General features: G+C 33.4%; 1 protein-coding gene across 3 annotated transcripts; it reads right to left on the bottom strand.

Annotated features, from left to right (window-relative positions):
- Nucleotides 1-6042: 6042 nt before the first annotated feature.
- Nucleotides 6043-21675, bottom strand: LOC110454880. Of its 3 annotated transcripts, none has more exons than XM_021504638.1 (8): nt 21387-21675; nt 20247-20302; nt 19637-19752; nt 18564-18709; nt 16966-17143; nt 15420-15581; nt 14119-14148; nt 6043-10455 (listed from the first exon to the last, which is right to left on the bottom strand). In XM_021504638.1, the coding sequence occupies exons 1-8, from the start codon at nt 21451-21453 to the stop codon at nt 10131-10133; spliced, it is 1080 nt and encodes a 359-aa protein (XP_021360313.1). In that variant the 5' UTR covers nt 21454-21675; the 3' UTR covers nt 6043-10130. The 3 variants fall into 3 exon arrangements, with proteins under 3 accessions (XP_021360313.1, XP_021360312.1, XP_021360314.1); XM_021504637.1 differs by lacking the exon at nt 14119-14148 and adding an exon at nt 12808-12849; XM_021504639.1 differs by lacking the exon at nt 14119-14148.
- Between the last annotated feature and the right edge of the window lie 102 nt (nt 21676-21777).

The raw sequence follows: 21777 nt of genomic DNA, 5'->3' as shown, positions 1-21777 counted from the left end.
TTTGTGTGTCATTTTGTTTAATTGAATCAGTTAAAACTCTAATAATTAAATAAAAGATATATTCGTACAAAGGATCAAAATGTTTTGTGTAATTTTGTCTATTGAACGAAGAACTAAAGTAAAATCAACAATCGTTTTTGTAAATGAACCATAAATATCTAGCATTACTGACTCAAGTCCACCAAACCAACGAGTTGAGTAAAAGCAATTTACTACAGGATTGCGATAACTTAAAGGTATGTACTGAATATACTGGAAACAACACCATGAGGAAAGATATTCACCTAACACAACAAAAGAATGAGGCCAAAGACCACTTGGCGGTGAGGCATCGACGCCGAACTCGGGGAGCTAGGAATAAAACAGTTTAACTTGGTAAAGGTTCCCTTTGCTTCCTTTGCTTTCCCTTAGTAAAGTTGGGCGTACACTATTTATCTGTCAAACGCTGCAATTAAACATAATACAATCACTATAAATCACTTCATATTCGCGGTACTTCGCGATGATTCCTATTCACGAATTCAATATCACTATCAACAGTATTATTTCTACCGCTTACTCGAGTATTTGTGAATAAAACCTATAGGTATAGTTCCTAAAAGTAAAGAAACGAGACAATTTGCATGTCTAATGAAAACGAAAACGATAAATATAATCAAACTATTTCATGTTATACAGTAACCAAGGATAATTGTTTAACTTGACATTCGCTGTATGTTTATATTTATGTTTTGGATAGAATATCACATGATTATTAAACGTTTTGGTTTTTTAAACCTGTACAAAATGTCAGTCAGTTGGAGATCTTATAAGGAGATTCTGGAAAATGTATACAAATGTTGGGAGACACATGACTTCATGCATTACCAAAATACACAGCGATGACCTTTTAATACACACGCTACTATTAGAATAACGAAAAGACACTGTACCGGTAGAGAATCGAGGTACGCTGTACCGGTAGAGAATCGAGGTACGCTGTACCGGTAGAGAATCCAGGTACGCTGTACCGGTAGAGAATCGAGGTACGCTGTACCGGTAGAGAATCCAGGTACGCTGTACCGGTAAGCATTCCCTACATCCTTTATGACATCTAACGTAATGTTTCCTATTAAATCCAGGAGCGATCTAAACCAGCGTTAACACATAGTTAACAGTTAAATGTGTCTGGGTATCGTATTATGATCATGACTCTATCATGGCTGTGTGTGATATGACTACAGTAACTCTTGGTTTCTAGGAAAGGTGCAACAGAGGTATGTTGATTGTAAAACCATCGATATCTAATTGATCCTGTTTCTTTAAACAAGGAGAAATTTACCATTTTATATCCAGAGTATCATCAGGAGAACCGCGGAAATGATAACTCAACCACGGGGATCACTTGTTATGAAGACATCGGTTTTTATATACAACATACTAGTAATACATGGCTTGTGAAACCTATCTGGGTTGTGTTAAATGGAACTCAAACGCATTTATATTTTAATGGAATAACGAAACATTCATGTACAGCTAGACCTCGTTTTCCAATCATTTTAGCTGATAATTATTTAAATTAATTCAGCATATTTTGTTATTCATGAGGTTTAGGTAATACTTTTCAGTATCACTTAGGAGGATGTTTTAAATAAAACAACGTAATTAGACACGTTGTAGCGTGCATCTCCTTCCAAAGAAAATTGTTGATAGTTATACCCAGTATTTTTATTAATTGTATCATTAGCGACGATATATATGCAATGAATAATCACACATGTGAAATTGCGTATATATTTACTTATCTTTCATATTCAGTCAATATCTAGCTTTATAAGTCCTTGTGAAAGCTGATGCAGAAGACGTTTAAACGTACACAACACCTGAGGATCGCCGTGGAAATCGTACCTTTAATACATATGCAGTGTAATTCATTTTTACGTACCGTATGTATTACTCAATCTGTAGGGGTGTAAGCACTTGTGTGCGTGTAACGTTCATCTTTAAAAATACAAGGTGGTACATTGTAGACTCTGCTGGTGGTTTGTCTAGTCCCCGAACCTTGTTGACCACATTTGTCTCTATTAATTAGTGGCACTCTTCATTATACATATATATATACACTTTATTATTTAATTAGTGGCACTGTTAGTTTAAACAGTGTTTTATTCAATATATGGCAGTGACGAAATAATAATACAAAATCAACAAAGAGGATTCGAAAACAAGTACATAAGTACTTATATTAATTCGTCTCCTGATTAATAAACCTGGCAGTATGACGGCACTGTTACAAATATTTTGATAGTTTAACAGACAAAGAGAAGAAGAAGAAATCAGGGAGGGGAGGGTGGAAGGGGTGCATCAGGAAATGAAAGAAAGTGGTTATGAAGTGAATAACGAGAAGAACTGCATTACTTTATTGAATCTGGTTGGAATGTGATTCATGAAAAGGTAACCCTAATGAGCTCTATATGAGGATGCATTAAAAACGTTGGACATCTATAAATTGCCTTACGTTGATTCCAAACAAAAAGTATACTGATATCCTGCAAAATGCAAGAGTCTATATTAATTCCAGTATCAACAAAACTCATTTAGTCTAAATATCATACTGGCATGTCATAAGTCATCTTGGCTAGCCAAGGGTTGATCCGGTACGATCTACCTACTCCCTTGGCTAGCGAAGATGGTCATAAGTGTTGTCGAGCAACATAAGGTTTCAAGTTAATGTACACTGTTACTAATTAAATAATAAAGTGTATATATACATATGTATAATGAAGAGTGCCACTAATTAAATAATAAAGTGTATATATAAATGTTTAATGAACTGTGTCACTAAATAATTAAAAAAATCTATATACATATATATAATGAAGAGTGCCACTAATTAAATGATAAAGTGTATAATGAAGAGTGCCACTTATCAAATGATAAAGTGTACATACATATGTATAATGAAGAGTGCCACTAATTAAATAATAAAGTATATATATATATATATATATAATGAAGAGTGCCACTAATTAAATAATAAAGTGTATATATACGTATGTATAATGAAGAGTGCTAATAATTAAATGATAAAGTGTACATACATATGTATAATGAAGAGTGCCACTAATTAAATGATAAAGTGTATATATATATATATACACTTTATTATACATATGTATATATACACTGTATTTTACATATGTATATATACACTTTATTTTACATATCTATACACACACTTTATTATACAAATGTATATATACACTTGATCATTTGATTTACAAATTAAACAGTACTCCTCTAAAACTTCAAATTCATTAGTAAAGTTTTGTTTACGCACTTGCCTCTCAGTTTTATCATTGGTTCAGACCGTTTGGATTTCTAACTGGTTGACCCCTAGAATCACCGTTGGGTTCCAAGGGCACGAAACAGCTCCTGATGCAATGCAAATAAGTGTTTTGCATACAAATGCCAAATTGTTAAGGTACAGTCACTTGTTTGTCGTTGTTAAAATTGAGATACACAGGAAGTTGACAAGGGATCGAAAGGTTAGAAGACCAAGGCCGCATTCGGTTATCGCGATCCAGACGGCTCAATCGATTGGACCAGAGTTGTTTGTTTGTGAAATAAGGTCGGACTTAGTAATCTGATGCTGCTTTTAGGCGAGCCTTGACAAAGCAGCCTTGCAAGGCCTGCATACACATTTGCTGGTCCGCCATTATCTATACCTGAAAATATATATACCTTTAAAAACGGGCAACCCGGTTGCTTGGGATATGCAAAGGAGCCCTAGAGTTAAATTGTATTGTAAACAAACATATCCTATTACCTCTACACACAGCAAACAGACTAGGACATTAACGTCGGCTCTAAGAGCCAACCACATTTACATAAGGACACCAAGGTGTGATGAAAGCCATATAAGCCCAGAACACCTGTAGGGTTAGTACTAATATTAATACCCGGCCTCCTCTGCCCCGCGAAAATCTCTCGTCGTCAGAAAGCTACGTTATCGCAGCTACTGTAGGGTTAGATAGTCCAACACTGTTTATAATCACTGTCATTAAGTACGCTTTCAAATGCAAAGCATGTACGTATATACGACATAGCAGATTTTTGACATAGTGAACATACCTTAATTCGTAGAAGATATATATAAATATGAGTCTCATTGTTGTGCAATATTTTGTAATCCTAAACTGAAACCTCATATATAAATCAACAGGACGTAGTTGCTGTGACATGTTGTGTCATAACTGAATATCCGAATTAAGTGCAATTTCAGCCTCTATGGGCAAACAATCTCTGTCACGCACGACAGACGCAAACATTTGTTAAATTTTCCCATTTTGAATCAAATACATCATGTATAAAAAAAATATCCTCCAATTTAGAATCTGTACATAAAATAACACCTGTACATAGAAGGCATCGCGTGTTAACATTGCATAATTTACGTCACTTTAGAAGCAGTACCATTTGACAATGAGCCCATTCAAATGTTTAGGTTAAAGGCAATTTTGTCACGTGGTTCTATTTTACGACTGGTAAAACATTCCGTGTACATAATGTAAAATAATATCGATCAATGCTTTGTTTTAATTCGTGGAAGAGGCTATTCTTAAATATGCAAGATTTGTTTATAGATAATATTTTTGTGTGTAAAACGTTTCATATAGCACAACATTGGCAGTGTTTGTAAAACCATAAGTAAGGACGACTTGCAGCAGCAGCGGGTCTAGTTATGTACGACTTCAACTCTAATTGTTCGCTGAAAACGTACATGTACATATACAATGTATTTAATTCTAAATATAAGAGAAATTCGTACACCAACTTCGTTACTTTTAAAGACTTTAAACTGGATGCCTATTCACGATTTTTATACTTTTAGAAAATGTGTTCTAACTTATAAAATCCTTAACGACCAGGCTCCAGGATTTTTAAAACAACATTTATTTACCTATGTAATCCAGATTTCCACAAGAACCACAAGATCTTCTGCGAAGAACCAGCTCTATATCCCCAAGTGTAGAACAAGTTTTTACAAAAATTCTTTTAGATACACTTGTACTCTTTTATGGAATACTTTGGAAGAAACCATACGAACCACAACAAATGTTCTGGCTTTTAAAAAGGCATATCTGGCCAATTATTTTAAAAATACTAGATCATGAATACCATGTGTTACCGGCGGACCAAGTAGGTAGGGGATTCCCAATCACTGGGAAACCAGGTACTATATGGTATATACTATATGTATATTTTAAAGTACAATATTTGAAATTATCCCTATGGTTCTGTTTAATATAATTTCCAGAGATAATCCTTATATTACCCTGTGATAAATATATGTATGTATTGACTTGTAATACACTGTGATATTTTCTAATGTTCTAAATGCAATTCTGTGATATTTAGTGATACAATATAATAGGTTGTCTTAATAATGTATTGTACTATTTAACTGCTTTTTCTATTTTATTGTATGTCATATGTCTCTGTATGCGTGATGTGCTGTTGTTTTATGTATGTATATATAATGTGTTTTACAGGGCCATATTGTAAACTAGATGAAAATCTAAATATGTTACCCTGTCTAAATAAAAGAATTTATTATTATTATTATTATTATTATGTATCACGAAGCGTATGTAGATTGGGCACCTCCGCAGCTCCAATGGGGTTTCTAACCCGAGTTTCCTCTGGCCCTAACACCAGACTTAGACTTTTTGACATATAGATGTCTGGTGCGAGATCTATCGTATGTCAAAAAGTCTATGTCTGGTGTTAGGGCCATAGGAAACTCTGGCTATGGGGTTTCTGGACTTGCCTGTGAAGTGATTTCTTTTCAAAACTGCTTTTTAATTTCCCCATTTTGATTTCCCTCCGTTGGTCTAGATCTCTGGTTCTGCCACAGCATTTGTAGGTTGCAGAGACTGATAAGGGATCGTATTGGCAAAAATAATGAAGCATACATAGGTTTCTGCAGTCCCCTTACAATCGATCCAGCAATGCTATGAATAAATCAAAGACTATTAACAAACAAGGAGAGAAGAAACGATAGTTTTGACTTTTTATTGTTTCTATAAAAGTGACAAAGTTAATAATGGACGAATAAAAGAGAGAAAAAAATGTTAATAAATATACCAACACGCACGAGACTATCACATACAAACAGTGAATGTTAGTGATTCTGCCAGTAAAACTATACAATTAGATATCACAAACAATGTAGTGTATTATCAATATTACTCTTAATGGCTTGACATTAAAGAAAATATTAAATGAATACCCTGTTTTTAATCTAATATCCCAAATATGGTAAAACAACATTAAATTATCGTCTATATTGCCTTTTATTTTTATTTTAAATAAAATTGCTTTAAAGTCTAATTCATATGCATTGCCATATCATATTAGAATTAAGTTGTATTAAGCTTCTACTGTAAAGATATTTAGAAATGAAGTTTTCTCTAGAGATTTAAAAATTAAAGACACGAGTGTAAAGATTTGTAAGCACAGTTGGTTTGAGTTTCTACTTGAAGCTAATTTCATACTTAAAACATTGAAAGGCTTGTGATGAAAACAGTAAATCTCTGAAGCGGTGATACATACATAGGATATTGGACGGATTATGTGGACCATAATACCTTAAGGTAAGAAATAACTATAAAAAGTTAACAGACATTCAAACACAATGAATTGAATAAGGTGACGTAAAATATTAATAGTCAATAAATAACAGTCCTGTGGTAATTTTTTTTTTTTGAAAAGATGAGGTCTGTCAATTAAGTTTAATATTTAAAAAAAATTGTGTACATCGATTTCACTTTGAATAAATTTAAAATACGAGTACCACAAATTAAGACATTCTTGTTTACATCCATGCTGAAACAGTATTCACCAGTTCCATTACAACCAACCTCCAGTAACTATACATGTATTTGTTGAAGTGACATTAGATCGTCTTGGTTACGGGAGGTTAAAACTGTGTATCAGGAAAACTTCTGCTCAGACAAATGTTTGCCTTTTATCAGTAAAATCCATATTCTACCAGAAATAGTTTTGCCATTTACTCGTAAATAGTGAGCACTCTATATACTGTGTATTTGTGTTTGCATCATAAAAACTTTGCCCTCTTTGTTACAGAGTGCAAAGAGGACTCGGGTAAATATCTGTGGTAAATCTTTCCCTGTATACAGAACAATCTTTATCAGAAGATAAAATAAGGAAAAGTAAATAAACAGAACAGTACCAACTAATGTAGCTTGTTTCTTGTCCTTTGATACAGATGCTGAGATTTTTCAGCCTTTTGGATAGATTGTTGTCAGGGCTAAGTTCTCTGTAGTCATTTAATACATGTCAAGTTACAGGTACATCATGTAACTCCGACCAAAATAGCTGGAATGAAACACTTAGCACTGTATAAAATCCAATTATACATCCTCGTCACACACAATGCTAAATACGATGGCTCATTCACCCTATATAACTTTGTAATATGTCAACAAAAATTACTTAAATATCAAAAACAATAATGCTTATCACAGTTAAATATCTGCTTTGTAAACTATTCAGATTAAAAAACAACACCCAGCACTAACTTATCAACCATGTAAAATAAAACGTCAAGTCAGAAATACCAGCATGTGCACAAATACATAACCATTAAAGGGTATAATATAGAACTTCTAATCAGTAACAGTTGATCCTGTCATCAGAAACACACATTTCAAACTTGCCTTAAATCGGTAAACTTGGTCCCCTTTAAAAAGGACCTGATAAAGACAATAATGTGTATTATACAGCCAGATGAAAGGAGTTAAATTTCATGCAAAATACGTGAACAGCAAACATTTGCTCAAGGTGACCTTCCTTTCATATAGTAGTGTAGGCAACAAGATATGCATTAATTTCTTACTGTTTGTTTATATAACGGTCTTTTTTTTAGAATTCCTTCTATGAGAGGGACGGGATACACTTGATCAGAGGCCCCAGCAGCCGTCAAATATTGACACAGACCCCACTAATAACACAAAGATCCTTCTTTGGGTGTTGAAGGAAGCATGCAGAACAAGCTGCATTGAGTCTGTGTCAAACAAAACTGTAAGCATATGTATATATACAAATATAAAGTTGGTTTAAATATAACTAGGGTTAAAAATTCAAAACCAATAAAACTAACCAACCAAATAGTTGATAATTTGAAAAGAACATGTAAATCATGCATTTCTTTTATGTGTCTACGAGTTAACATTCATGGACTTATTGCTGAAGATTTTTTTTCCTTCAGAAAATATCTGTTCTACTAAAAGCATCAAATTTTGTTTTTTGTTTCCAAACTATGATACCTATATATGGGTTTATGGTTTAGTGCTATAAGAACAATTGTGTAGTTTTCAAATTTTGATTTTCCTTTATATATGATTAAAAATAAAAATATTTACATTTACATTGTACTGTATTTGTGTATTTAAAGATAAAAAAAAATCTTTATACAAATGTATTAGGTTTTAAAGTAACTGGATAAGGTAGGTCACAACTACAAACCAGTATCATGAATACAACCTATATACATGATGTTTTTAGATGTACATGTACATTATATATAGATTTATAATTAATAAAGACAAAAAAATGTAATTATAAAGAACACTTATGACAACTACAGACAGACTGTACAAGCATTTAAACTGGCAATTTTCTATGGCTTAATCCACCAATGAACTGTATGTAATATGCTGAGAGGTAATGGTCTGTGTAAGGGCAACACAGTTATAATAGATGTATACATGTGTAAATCTGCCTAGACCCTTCAAGTGGGTAAACCCCAAGTGGGCTAATCTTGTACAGTATGAACCTTTAAAACATAGAAAATTAAATTTTGTCTTAATATCTTAAACAAAGAATACTAAGGCCAAAAAGGAAACATTAACTGGTAATACCAGACAGGATCCCGATAAGATCCAATGACATTAGGCAAAAAATATTTTAATGAAAAATGAAATATCTAATTTACATAACATTTGTTTTAATTAATGAAGATTATTTAGCAGTATAAATACTATCTACAATTTAAGTTTCTAAATAAAGCCAACACTTCTTGTGTCCCTCTCAAAATACTCTTGATAGCAGGTTTACTGTGAAATGAATGGCTAGCTTTGGCAAAATATTACTTCCTGCTCTTCAATGATTTACCAAAAAACTTAACTGTATAATTAGTAACATATCTCATCCAATTGGTTTGTTTATCTAACCATGGCCATCTACATGCATAACAACAGTAGTGTTCTGTAGCCTGTTTTAAGTACCCATTTAAGATCTATAAATACTCAACGGAGTCAGCACAGGTCCTGGCGTCATACTTCAATGCTAATTTTATCAAACGTTGTTCTCACACTTTTTTAAAAAAAATCCAGGTTTACCTTAGGTGATTTTAATATGAAATTCCCTTGTTAATACATAATAGTTGCTTCCTGGTACTTGGATTAAAAATAAAATATATGAACTGAAAATAGCACAGAGGTAATGCACAAAAAAGCAGTGTCATTTAAATCTGCATACCCTTATTGATATATTTTTTACTTCAACCCTTTATGTGAACAACAGTCAGACATTGTACCTATTCTGTGGCTGTTTCACCTACACCTTGAATGTTATGACGTTATAAATACAGACAGTAAATGTTATAGAAATTAAATTCACCCTTGTATGAAGATATCAAATATAAGGATTCTGCCTGCTTGTAATTTATTGACAAGACTTCAAACTTTTACAAATCTACAGCAGGTTAAGTATACTCTGCAGATTTATATGTACAAACATTTTGTATTTTTTATATGCAGACAAACCATTTTAATCCATCATAATGATATATACATACATTTTTAGTTTTAAATATCAGATAATTGATAATAGAATTTTATGAGATTTCTGAAAACTAACATTTGTTTTTCCTTTTTTTCCTGTTTTTAGATAATCAGTTTGAATACTTATTGATGAAATTTTATTTTGAAATTTCATGTTTTTGAAAATATCCCAGAGGAAACATTTCATTAATAAATTGTCATTAATCTAATTTCAGATTTTTGACAACTGGTTCTAAACATAATATTGATACTCCTGTCCGAGTCTACCACACCCTATGTCTATAGATCTGTAACCTCGTCATCAGACTGTGCCTGGTATCCAGCATTCTCATTGGCTGTCCTCTTTGATTTTCTGTGCTTCCTCTTTGCCTTCTTCCTCTTCTTCTTGTCCTCTCCATCCTCTGCATTCCTTGGCTCCGAAGTCCTCAGAGGAGGCAGCGAGTGGCTTTTTTCTGCTTGACGCCTAGAGTCGTCTACGTCACCATTAGACTTTGGGTCATCCATCTTGATTGCGGAGTCTGTGTCACTGACTGCCCCTTTGGCCTTTGATGGAGGAAGTTTACTGGCACCAGCATCCTTCTCACCACCATACACATTGGATTTCCTAAAAAAAATAAAAAAATAAATGGATTTTTTTTATTAAAAAATATATATATATATATATAAAATCCTTGTTTCGATTTCAGTAATACTTTTTCATCTTTAAAAGGTAAAATAATCAATTATGTTACTTATTGTCTGACTTTATTATTTAAATAGATAAGGGAAGAAAACTAAATTAACACTTCCTATTCACTTAATTAGGCAGACATATATTCATCAGTTTTCATGTCGCTCCATTGAGGATGGATAAATATGTATATATATATATATGTTGTTCAGGTATTCAACACTACGAGGTGCAGGAAGGTACCAACAACACTGGTCCAGACATTATCATCAGGAAATTACATGAGATTAGCGGAATCAATGTTTCAACGAGCAAATCATATTGGGGACAAGATAGAATTGAAGAGAAAATATTGGGAGACCATCGTTAATTAAAAAGATATAGCCCCGCTTATCTTTCTATAATTATGCTGGGACACTACAAATAAACAACTCCTTGTTTTGTAGGACAGTTTAGTTAAAAACTCACACATATTCTAAAATGAATACATGTTCATCTAATAAAGCATACTATTATATTTGCAGGTCACTAATGCTCAAAGGGAGACAATCTCAGTCTATACGTCTGCAGGGAGATAGCCTTTAGTGATTGATATGGGCTGAAGCTTGACTATCACCAATAACATGCCATATCAGTAATTATATATTGAACTATGCAAAGTGTTGCATACCAGGTTATACTTTCCTGAAGTAGCCAATGTGAGGCATACATATTAAAATGTTTATTTACCAAAAGTCAGAATATTTTTTTAAAATCTGTGAGTGTAGCTTAATCATTTGTGAGATAATTATATCTCTGATGAACATGGTTAAACATTGTTGAAGTATTGAGATGTGTGTCAGCTTAATTACGATTACACGATTATTTGAAAATGGAAATTCTTGCATCTGGAAATGTTTACAATGTGACAATTTGAAATGATTGTGGTATGGAAATTTACACACTCACAATAGTTCTGAATTCTCTATACTCCATATACAGTTTATATATATTCTATAAATACCATGTTCTTCATGTGGGAACATTTTGAGCTAAACTCTAGATCTACTAAGGTGAAAAATTCAATCAATTTCACATTGCAAAATTTTCCCACTTTTAAAGTAAACATTTCTGTTATGCCCTTTCATCTCACTTACAGGAACTGAACAAATTACCATATATATTAACCCTTAATTATACACTTGTGACCTTTATACAGAGGTTTATCTACAATTAAATCACACTAAATCTAAATTTAAATCGCCTCTTTTGATAGATCGGTGTTTTCTAAACAGAAGTAATATTTATAGCAGATGGACAGCAGAGCCCAATATACTCTATCACTGGCCTGTTAGTGAGCTCCCTTACAGAGATCTCAACCCTTTACAAAGGACATGTCATAAGGAATCGGAACAATTTATGGTCACAAAATAAAAAGGTTGTTTAATTGGGTATACTTATACTTTTATTAAAATGTTAAATGTTTTTTGTTGTGCATGTTTTGTTCAATAATAAAAAGGCTTACTTTACGGATGTTTTTTTCTTGTAAATAAAGCAATTTCACAAATATAGGAAAGTAATAATTAGTTAAATGGATGATAATATATTAATTGAATGATATAATTGTCAAAATAAAAAGATTGGATAATTAACCAAATCAATATTTTGTTTTTAAAGTTAACATTGGATGGGAAAAAAACTTTGTGACCATTAAATGTGACGATCCCTTTTGACAGGTAAAAGCGTCCCTTAACGGACAGGTGAAATTGGACAGGTGTACTAAAGCAATCTATTTATATAGCAAGCCATGCTAACATGAAAGGAACTCCTGGAACACCGGAAACTTCAGCTGAAAATTCAATAACCTCATCTAGCAGGTGAAAGAAGAAAATGGATATGCCACTTAGAGAACAAGTCATTGACAAATATGTTTCACTTCAGTCATGTAAGTGAAAACTTATCACAAAGATCTGTAACTGATTGAGCTATTGAATGAAGTCATATACATGAATATCAATGCCATACATTTTAATCGATGTAAAGTATTTTTTTGTTGCTATGTTTGATTTTATAAAACAAATATTTATGGCATCAAACTTATTTCAAAATCAAACAGACAATTATAAACAATTCATTTACCTGGTTGAAAATTACAAAAGGAAAATAAAACAAAATGGCAAAATATAATTTTCAGTCTAGAAATTATGACAGATTATTATATAAAGTGAACCTAACACAATGGAAGAGGTTTTCTGGTAAGCAAGTACTGATTTGACTATGTAGAATTAATTAAGTTTTAATTGTTACCGTCCGCTCATCTTGTGACTGTGCTCTCGAGCACGTAACTTGCTGTAATTACAACAAACACAAAATCAATGCTAATACTACCTGGGGAAGTAACCTCAATGTTGTTCTAGAGAATTTTTATGGCATTAAGGCTGCAATGTGTCCAGGATCTGGATTATATAGCCACAATCCTTTACCAGAGATAATAATGTGATGTTCAAAAAGATATAAACAGAAGATTATTCAAGGGAGACAACTGAATGGCTATTCAGGGGAGACAATCATTGTTCATGAGTTTCAATCACACAGCCTGTTTATTGGGAGATAATAATATCATTTTAACAGGGGAGATAATCACACAACACGGGAAATAATCACACAACAGGGGAGATAATCACACAACAGGGGAGATAGTTATACATAACTGTTTCAATGGGCAATACACAGTGGTTTTGTTTGGTGTAGATGGTGAAAAATTCAACACAGTGACCGACTGGTTATTATAAGGAACAAGTAATAAATGTATATCACATAAAATGTGAAATTAGTAAATTTGACATGAAATTATATGATATCTGTGCTATACCAGCTGCACATGAAATGTGAAAATAAACAACTAAGTGTCCTATAGATTCTTTCTAAAATTAACGCAATGTAATTAAAATGCTTTCCAACAATAAAAATGTGAAATGACAAAAATCTACAAACTAGCTGAGAATATCGAGCCTTAAAGAAATTATAAAACTAATTGATAAAAACATTTACTGAATGAAACTGCAAATTACAGTGTTACCATGGTGATGTTTATAAGGATAGTTTATACCTTTCAGTGTGCATACTCCTGTATGCAGCATTAAGACATTTTTGACAGCTAGAGGATAAAATAGTAAGTGTGTAATTGTAGATTTTGTCTGGTGACATATCACATCGCATACCTTACAAGAAATGCAGAAAACGGCCAAGCTAGTTAGTTTTCTGGCCTAGCCTTGAGTTGATGACTATAACAATACATTTGAAACTGTAAGCCATTTGTATATACTGGACAGAATTTGAAATAAAAACAACCTACTATGATAAAGAGCAGTAATGATTTATAGATGATAAAATATGACGAGGAGTACTTTGTATTTGAGTTGTGACTACAACAATACTATAAGAACACTATATGTTTATAGTACCAGTAACAGGCTCAGAGACCACTTACAATGTACACCCTCTTTAAGGTAAACCTGAGCCGAGCTTGTGAAGGATGAAATGCAGCAGATACAGACAAACAATCTGATTGGACGGTGAGACAGGACAATGAAACCGTGGCAACACATGATATCTTACCTAGCAGGGGTTACAGTTCTCGACACATGTCTAAAACAATACATCAGTTATTGTATATATCGGTCTCTTGGTATTATACCTATGCTATCTAAGCTGATCAAACTTGTATATATAATATATACATCAGGAATACATATGTAGAGGCAAATGGTTATTACTGTCATTCTTTGTTTTATAAGTAAAAACACATGTGATTGGCTAGGGAGATCGTAGTCTTATATGCTGTTTAATGTATCAGCCTTGTGTCTTTCTTGTAAATTAATAAAATAATTATATATATATATGAGTGTAGGTGATAACTAATTATTAAAGTAAAGTATTATTTTTATGGGTTAACAGATTATTTTTTTTTGTACAATCTTTATTTCTTAAAAAAAACCATTTGAGTTCGACTGCACTAAGAGCACAAAATAATTATGACACTTTTTGTCCAGGAATCACATTACAGAAACATTGCATTTGTCTACTTAACATTTAGTATTAATTTCTCAAAAATCAAGTTCAGACTAGTAAAAAATAATTCTTTAATCAATTTCCCATCACTCCTTCAATCCTAAAATATGACATAACACTTTTTTAAGTAGTTAAGTGGACCATTGCTTTCATTTAAATTCTAAAGTAAAGGTGAATTATTGAACGAAATATCTTTTCTTATGAGTGAATTTAACTCATTCACCCCTGAAGACACATTTAAACCCTTCCACTTCGAAGGTTGGAATAGTTCATTATGAAATTTCAGGGGTGAATGAGTCTACCACTGAAAATTCTGGATGCATTATTCAAGTCTCGGATAATTAGTGGTAAATCTGCTGACCGATTTAGATCCTGAGGGTTACCCTGACCTAACGTGACCGATTTAGATCCTGAGGGTTACCCTGACCTAATGTGACCGATTTAGATCCTGAGGGTTACCCTGACCTAACGTGACCGATTTAGATACTGAGGGTTACCCTGACCTAACGGATATTTAGAACCTCAGTAGAACATAGAGTGCAATGACAACTATCTTGTGCTTTCCACGGCAGATACATCCATGATACTCACGTCTTAAAATTCTCTACAAAAGATGGTAGATCTAAGTTGTGTGAGGAATTATCACTTTATATCAGCTGTTTCTATACTTAAGGCTGGTATCAATATTGTGTGTACGTCATTCATATCTAAGGTTTTGAATTAGGGTAGGTAGGTAAAGAAAATAAGTTTAATAAAAAGAAAATTGAAAGATTATTAATACTTGCTGAACTATATTGTAATGATCACTAGAAGGTTAAACACTAAGCGAACTATATCACTTTACTTACAATCTGTCCGGTACGGGGATGGGGCCAGTCTCTGTCTCCATTTTGTACCCATCACTAGATCCCTCTGCAGCTTTGCCTCCCTCCTCACCCTTCTTTTTGTTCTTTTTGTTCTTTTTTTCCTCAATCTTCTTCATCAACTTGTCATTGTGTTCCCGCCTCTTGCTGTAGAAAAGAGTGGTAGATCATATATTTACTGTCTGTATAGGAGGGAATATCAATATGTAAGAAAAGAAAGACTGATTTTAGCAAACAGCGTTTTTTCCCTATCATATACGGTACATTTCTTGCAATGTCATTCATCACTTATCAGAGGAAAATGTTCTTTAAAGTGAAATGTTCTATAAAGTGAAATGTTCTATAAAGTGAAATGTTCTATTCAGTGAAATGTAGTATATAGAGAAATGTGATATCAAGTGAAATGTTCTATAAAGTGAAATGTGATATAAAGAGAAATGTTCTATAAAGAGAAATGTGATATTAAGATAGAAGTGATATAAAGTGATATGTGATATAATTAGAAACACTGATTTTCTTAAAACAACATTTGTTAGGAGAAGGGCTATTCCAAATAAATCACCTGCTCAGGGTGGCAGGAAGGTACTTGTAATATATGGGTGAATAGTGGGGTCACTCCCCCCCCCCCCCCCCCCCCCCTATGAATTGAGTTCATGTAAAAACACATGATATAAAAACTAAATTACAAGCACTAAATGGAAAATTATAACTTGAGTTAAGAGACATTACATTTAATTCGTTCATTAATCTGGTCACACGAATGCGGTACATATAAATAACATTTGCTTTATTTCAATTAAGTTTGATGGATCTCTTTTATATTTTAACAAACATGTATAGTGTACTTACTGATTGAAGAAATATATTTCATTAGATACTTTTTTATACTAGGCAGGTACAATAGATTCATATTACCTACCCAGGAGATCCAGACAGGTTATATATGAGCCTAGCTATACAGTACCAGAGTAAATTCTTAATCACATATTTGTCAAAATGTCAATTTACTCAAACAGAAATAAAATGACAAATTTCAGGTCAACAGTGTGAGAGGCAAAACCTGAAATCACAATGTTTATCCATTCTACCCAGAGTTGTGTTTATCGACACTTCAAAATCTGTCTACACAGCTAAAACAGAAATTCTTGCAAAACTGAAATATGATCGGTTTTTACCATTATTTCACCATATGAAGTCTCAATATACTTATAAATCTCAAATGTACTGTTCTGCGGAAATTTAGATTTTCTTGTCCTTCAATTTACAGGATTAGTAATAAAAGTATAAAAGAATTGTTAAAGACATAATTTAGGTTTTTATAGGTGTATTAAAAAAATATTTCTGGAGCAAAAAAGCCTCGAAAGGTCAAATTTGGGCAAAGAAGAATAAAAATTGACATCAACTATAAAAAGTGAATTAATATCTCATCAGATTATGAGAATCTGATCTCAATGGAAATTATGAGGTTGATTAATTTGCATAATTATTAATGTCAAAGAGTTGAAAAATTTAAAGATCCAACAAAACTTACTTCCAGTAATGAAGGAAGAGAGCGACGACAATGACGATTATGAGAACGATAAAGGCAATAACGGTGATGATAATGTTTTCAGTGGTCGCTGGTGGAACGCCAAAGTATGTCGTATCAGCCCATGTGATGTAGTAACCAATGGAGTTGTAGACATCTATCCTCACATTCTCCACGATGTCTGAAAGTAAGGCAGCATTTTAATAGTTACAGCATCCTCGATATCCAGGGGTTATGCTCACTTTCGCTCTCAACACCCTGGAATATGTCAAAGCAAAATTGGAGGCACATGGCCAGCTGTTTGATTGGTCTCAGGTAAAAAAAACTAACCAATCGCTAGGCTGATACTTGTCCTTTAAATATTACAAAGGAGAGACGTCCGACTTCAAAGCCTGTCAATTTTTACCGTTACATGACCGCCAGATTCTTTTGATGTACATCAAAGGATCGAGCTAGTCTTCTTGTCTCATCAACAAGGTGGTACACACATAGCCTTCTGTTTTGCTATGACATATTCCAGGGGTGTAGAGAGCAATAGTGAGCGTGACCCCTGGATATCGAGGATGTACTTACAGCAACATCATCATATTCTCATGTTTCATAATGATCAAAAACCAGTGGTAGAAACTTTATCTTGATTACTGCAAGTTATATATACATTTTAAAATACATGTATATATACTATATACATAAAAAAACATCAAATATTAAGAAAAAAAACTTATTGTGGTTCCTGACTCCCAATGAGAGCCATAACTAATATATGCCTTTCGATCAAAAACTGGTTCTCAGATCCCAATGAACTAAGGCATGTAGCAAGTTTGGTTGAGAGTCCATATATGTGTACATATATATATTGGGCAAAGAAGTAATTCCAACAGTGTGGACAAGTTTAGGTTGTCAAATTCTCGGAGCGATCCGCTCCTTTATGATCGCTCCTTTATCAAGGCACAGTGAAACAGAACAGTTACATGTACATAAACATCATATTACAAGAAGATAGAACTGATATACTATAATTGAAAATATAGCTATTATATTAAACCAATAGTCCCCTCGCATAAAGACAGCCGAAGGCAGCAATTAAGCTGAGAGCATCGCGGACAAGGAATGCTGATAGTCTAAATATCAGAACGCTCACTGGCTCTGCTCTATAGCGAAAGTGCACTAAGACGACTCGCCCAATCAAACAAAACGACCCCCCGCCAAATGATGACGACCTGCCGTCGTTGTGTTTCATTGGGCGGGTCGTCTTAGTGCACTTTCGCTATAGAGCAGAGCCAGTGAGCGTTCTGATATTTAGACTATCAGCGTTCCTTGTCCGCGATGCTCTCAGCTGTCAGATGTTGTTCTGTTACTTTGATAGTATCAGATGTTGTTCAGTGAACTTTGAAAGTGTCAGATGTTGTTCAGTGTACTTTGATAGCGTCAGATGATGTTCAGTGTACTTTGATAGCGTCAGATGTTGTTCAGTGAACTTTGATAGTGTCAGATGTTGTTCAGTGTCCTTTGATAGTGTCAGATGTTGTTCAGTGTACTTTGACAGTGTCAGATGTTGTTCAGTGTACTTTGATAGAGTCAGATTTTGTTGATTTACTTACTGATGATGATAGCTGATGTAAGGACGTAAGTTTCATTGGCCATCAGTGATGCTCCGTCTGGGATGGTGATGTAGAAACTAAACAACATGTTTTTCCCATCATTTACAGCAGAGTTCGCATCTTTTCCAATGTTGATTTCTTTGAAACTATTCCATAAAATAAAACACAGAATAATGTGTATAGTGTTGTAGGCATTAAAGAGCTGAATCAAGGCAAAGCCTACCCTTTATAAAATATTGAGAAAATATAACCATATATTTATCTGGCAATATTCCAATGCCTGGTAAAAATCCCACCCATATTTATTGCAGTACTGTAGTGGAACTGGACCGGGTCTCCTGTTACAGTGGTACCTGTGACCAACCCTTGTTTCAAGCACTTGGTGTATGCTTCACAGCAAGGGGATACCCAAACGTGGGTTGTAAATAGTTGTGTCTTCAGGGGGCAAAGACTTAGGAAAAGGAGGGAGGAATGTAGCAGAACTGCACTGGGTCGATCGTCGGCGACCAGGTAGCTCAATTGGTAGAGCGTCCGTCTAGAGTTCGGAGGGTCCCGGGTTCGAACCCATGTCTAGCCATGCATTTTTCCTCTCTTGTTACAGTACAGTGGAAATATCAACAAATGGTATTTCATTGTCTTGTAATAAGCTCATCCCCCAACTCTGAGTCAGAGATTATGTTATGCCCCTCTAGGCTTATTCAACATCGTTTATTTAATGGTTTAAGAGAAACCATGAAATATAATTTTAACAAATTTGTTTACCACATAAATTATAGACCACAAAAATATTGGAGGAAAAAGCTATCTAATTTATAACCATTTAATATCTGTGGTGTATGTAAACATGTATATGTAAACAAACGTTCTCTCCATCTCACCTGAACCTACTAGTACATATTTCAACGTGTTTTGTCTTACATATCTGTCTGAAGCTTTTTACTTACCATATTATTAATGTGTATATATTTTATTTTAAAAGCATTGATTCCTTGAAATGGAATGTGTCCCCATTGTGGAGACCACAAAATTTAATTCCACTGATATAAACTGTGTTTGCAGTATATAGTACTTACGCTGTGCCAGTACAACATGTGACAAGGCCACAAGTATTAGGGTTGGCACTACAGTAAGTGTTGGCCCCACTCGCAAGAATGGCTGCCACCTTTGTCTGCATGCCATGTGTATCCCACTACAACCAGAGATAGAATAATTAAATCACATGACACTATAGTGCATAACACAATACATCTCCAGGCAGCAAACATTCAGGCATACACACATATGGAGATATTAGCCAGGTGGCATAGGACTAGTAGTTAGTGTCTGATAAGGCAGCTCCTGCGAATTCCTCAAAACTTTATAAAATTGTATTGATTAATGTACATTGTATATATGCTCATTGTATTAATTTCATATCTATGTACTGTAAAGCGCTTTAGAGTGGCTTATGTTAGCTAGATAGGGAGCTATAGCAAATGTTGTATATTATTTTTATTAATATCAATACAATATAAAGAACAAAATTATGAAAAATGTATACAAAAATAACCCCTCTGTTCTAGAACCCTTTACAAACATTAGTCATTATTTGTTAAAGTGATGAAAAATTATGGATTTCATTTAAAATTTATTTATATTTGTATTTCCTGTTTAGTTGATGATTTTCCCCAAAAGCATACATACATCAGCAACCTGAAGTCTGTAAAATTGAAGCTCAACAGTATTTGTGCTGATGTCGCCTGCAAAGATAAAATAACATGATATTATATCATAATGCTGACAAATAGCAATGGAAAGGAAAACTTATTGAATGTGAACTAGGACAAACAAAAAAAATATTTCAGAATAGTTCTAGAAAACCCCCCAGATTAATTGCATCTAATGATTTTTTTCATATTTCTGAAACTCTAAGTTAGGGCACCAGAACATAGGGAGGTCAAATCCCAAAAAATGTTGTTTTTTTTTTTTTTGCTGTTAGTCTTTGTCATCATGTAGGTTTGAATATATCCTATTGTAAAGAGGTGATGCAGCATGAAAACTCTTATTTTTGATTATGTTTAAACCAGATTCCTGTGTGATTATGTACCACAGAAAAGTGAATCAAATTCTTGTGGGGATAATATATACATGATAGTAAATAAAATATCAGTGTGAATCGCGATATATAATATGACAAATTTAAAAATGATTAATGTTTGTCATATTATATTACACTGATAATTTAAAATATCTGTGATATAAACTGCAACCTCATTTTTATTTTTACTACTATGCCAATATTGTCATTTGAAAAAGTATGAAGCATGTTCATTTGATCCAGTGATACAAGTATGGTTGTTTAAAATATACAGAATTGTTCAGATTAAACACCCAAGCATGCATGGCAAACCACAAAACAGAGTAACCATATATTGCTTTGTATAGTATCTACGCAGAAAGAATGTCTACCAAAACTACAAAAGGGTATAAAGTGTTATGACTTACACTGAATGCAAGTTACTTGTCATAGATATTACAGTAACCTTTATGCATTATATACAGCATCAGTGAAAATCCAAAGTATAATGACACTTTTTCACTAAAGTCCAGTCGCAAACAAAATTGAAACATATTAACAATAAATAAAACATAAATAATACCAATGCCAAGCTAATTTAACTGAGTATACAGTTTAAACAGTACCGTGCTTCATATTAAAATCCTGAATATGACAAATTAATACATGATCGATCTAGTCCTTTCTGATATGCTTATTTACAAAAATGTACATCATTAAGTGTCTGCACATTTAAAAAAAATATTAACAATTTTTAGTCTACTTACTGGCCAAATCACCAAGGCAAAGTGCGACCATCAATGACATCGTCACGAAGATGAGTTTTGCGTCCATGCTGTTTCAAAAGGTGCGACGCTGTGCAAAATGATAAATAATAGGTTTGGTTTATAAATCCTGAGTCTATAATATCAAAGTATTTCCCTTTCAATTAACCCGTATATCAGTGTTTCACCCTGGACATTCTAATGTATCCCATCGTAGATCAGAGACACATAATCCTGCTTCTAAATATTTTCCTGTGGGTAGCGGCCATCAATAAACAACTTGGTTGCTGTGTGTTATCTATTTACCGGAAGGTTTCTTGGGTATACCTTAATTTTACATTGTAACAGGTGCGCGTTCCGAAAATAAAATGCTACCATGAATCAGTTAATTTGA

This window comes from Mizuhopecten yessoensis, unplaced genomic scaffold (genome assembly GCF_002113885.1).
Source record: "Mizuhopecten yessoensis strain PY_sf001 unplaced genomic scaffold, ASM211388v2 scaffold8079, whole genome shotgun sequence".
Classification (NCBI taxonomy): Eukaryota; Metazoa; Mollusca; class Bivalvia; order Pectinida; family Pectinidae; genus Mizuhopecten; species Mizuhopecten yessoensis.
The sequence above is the reverse complement of the archived record's forward strand: the minus strand, read 5'-3'. Positions and strand labels throughout refer to the sequence as shown.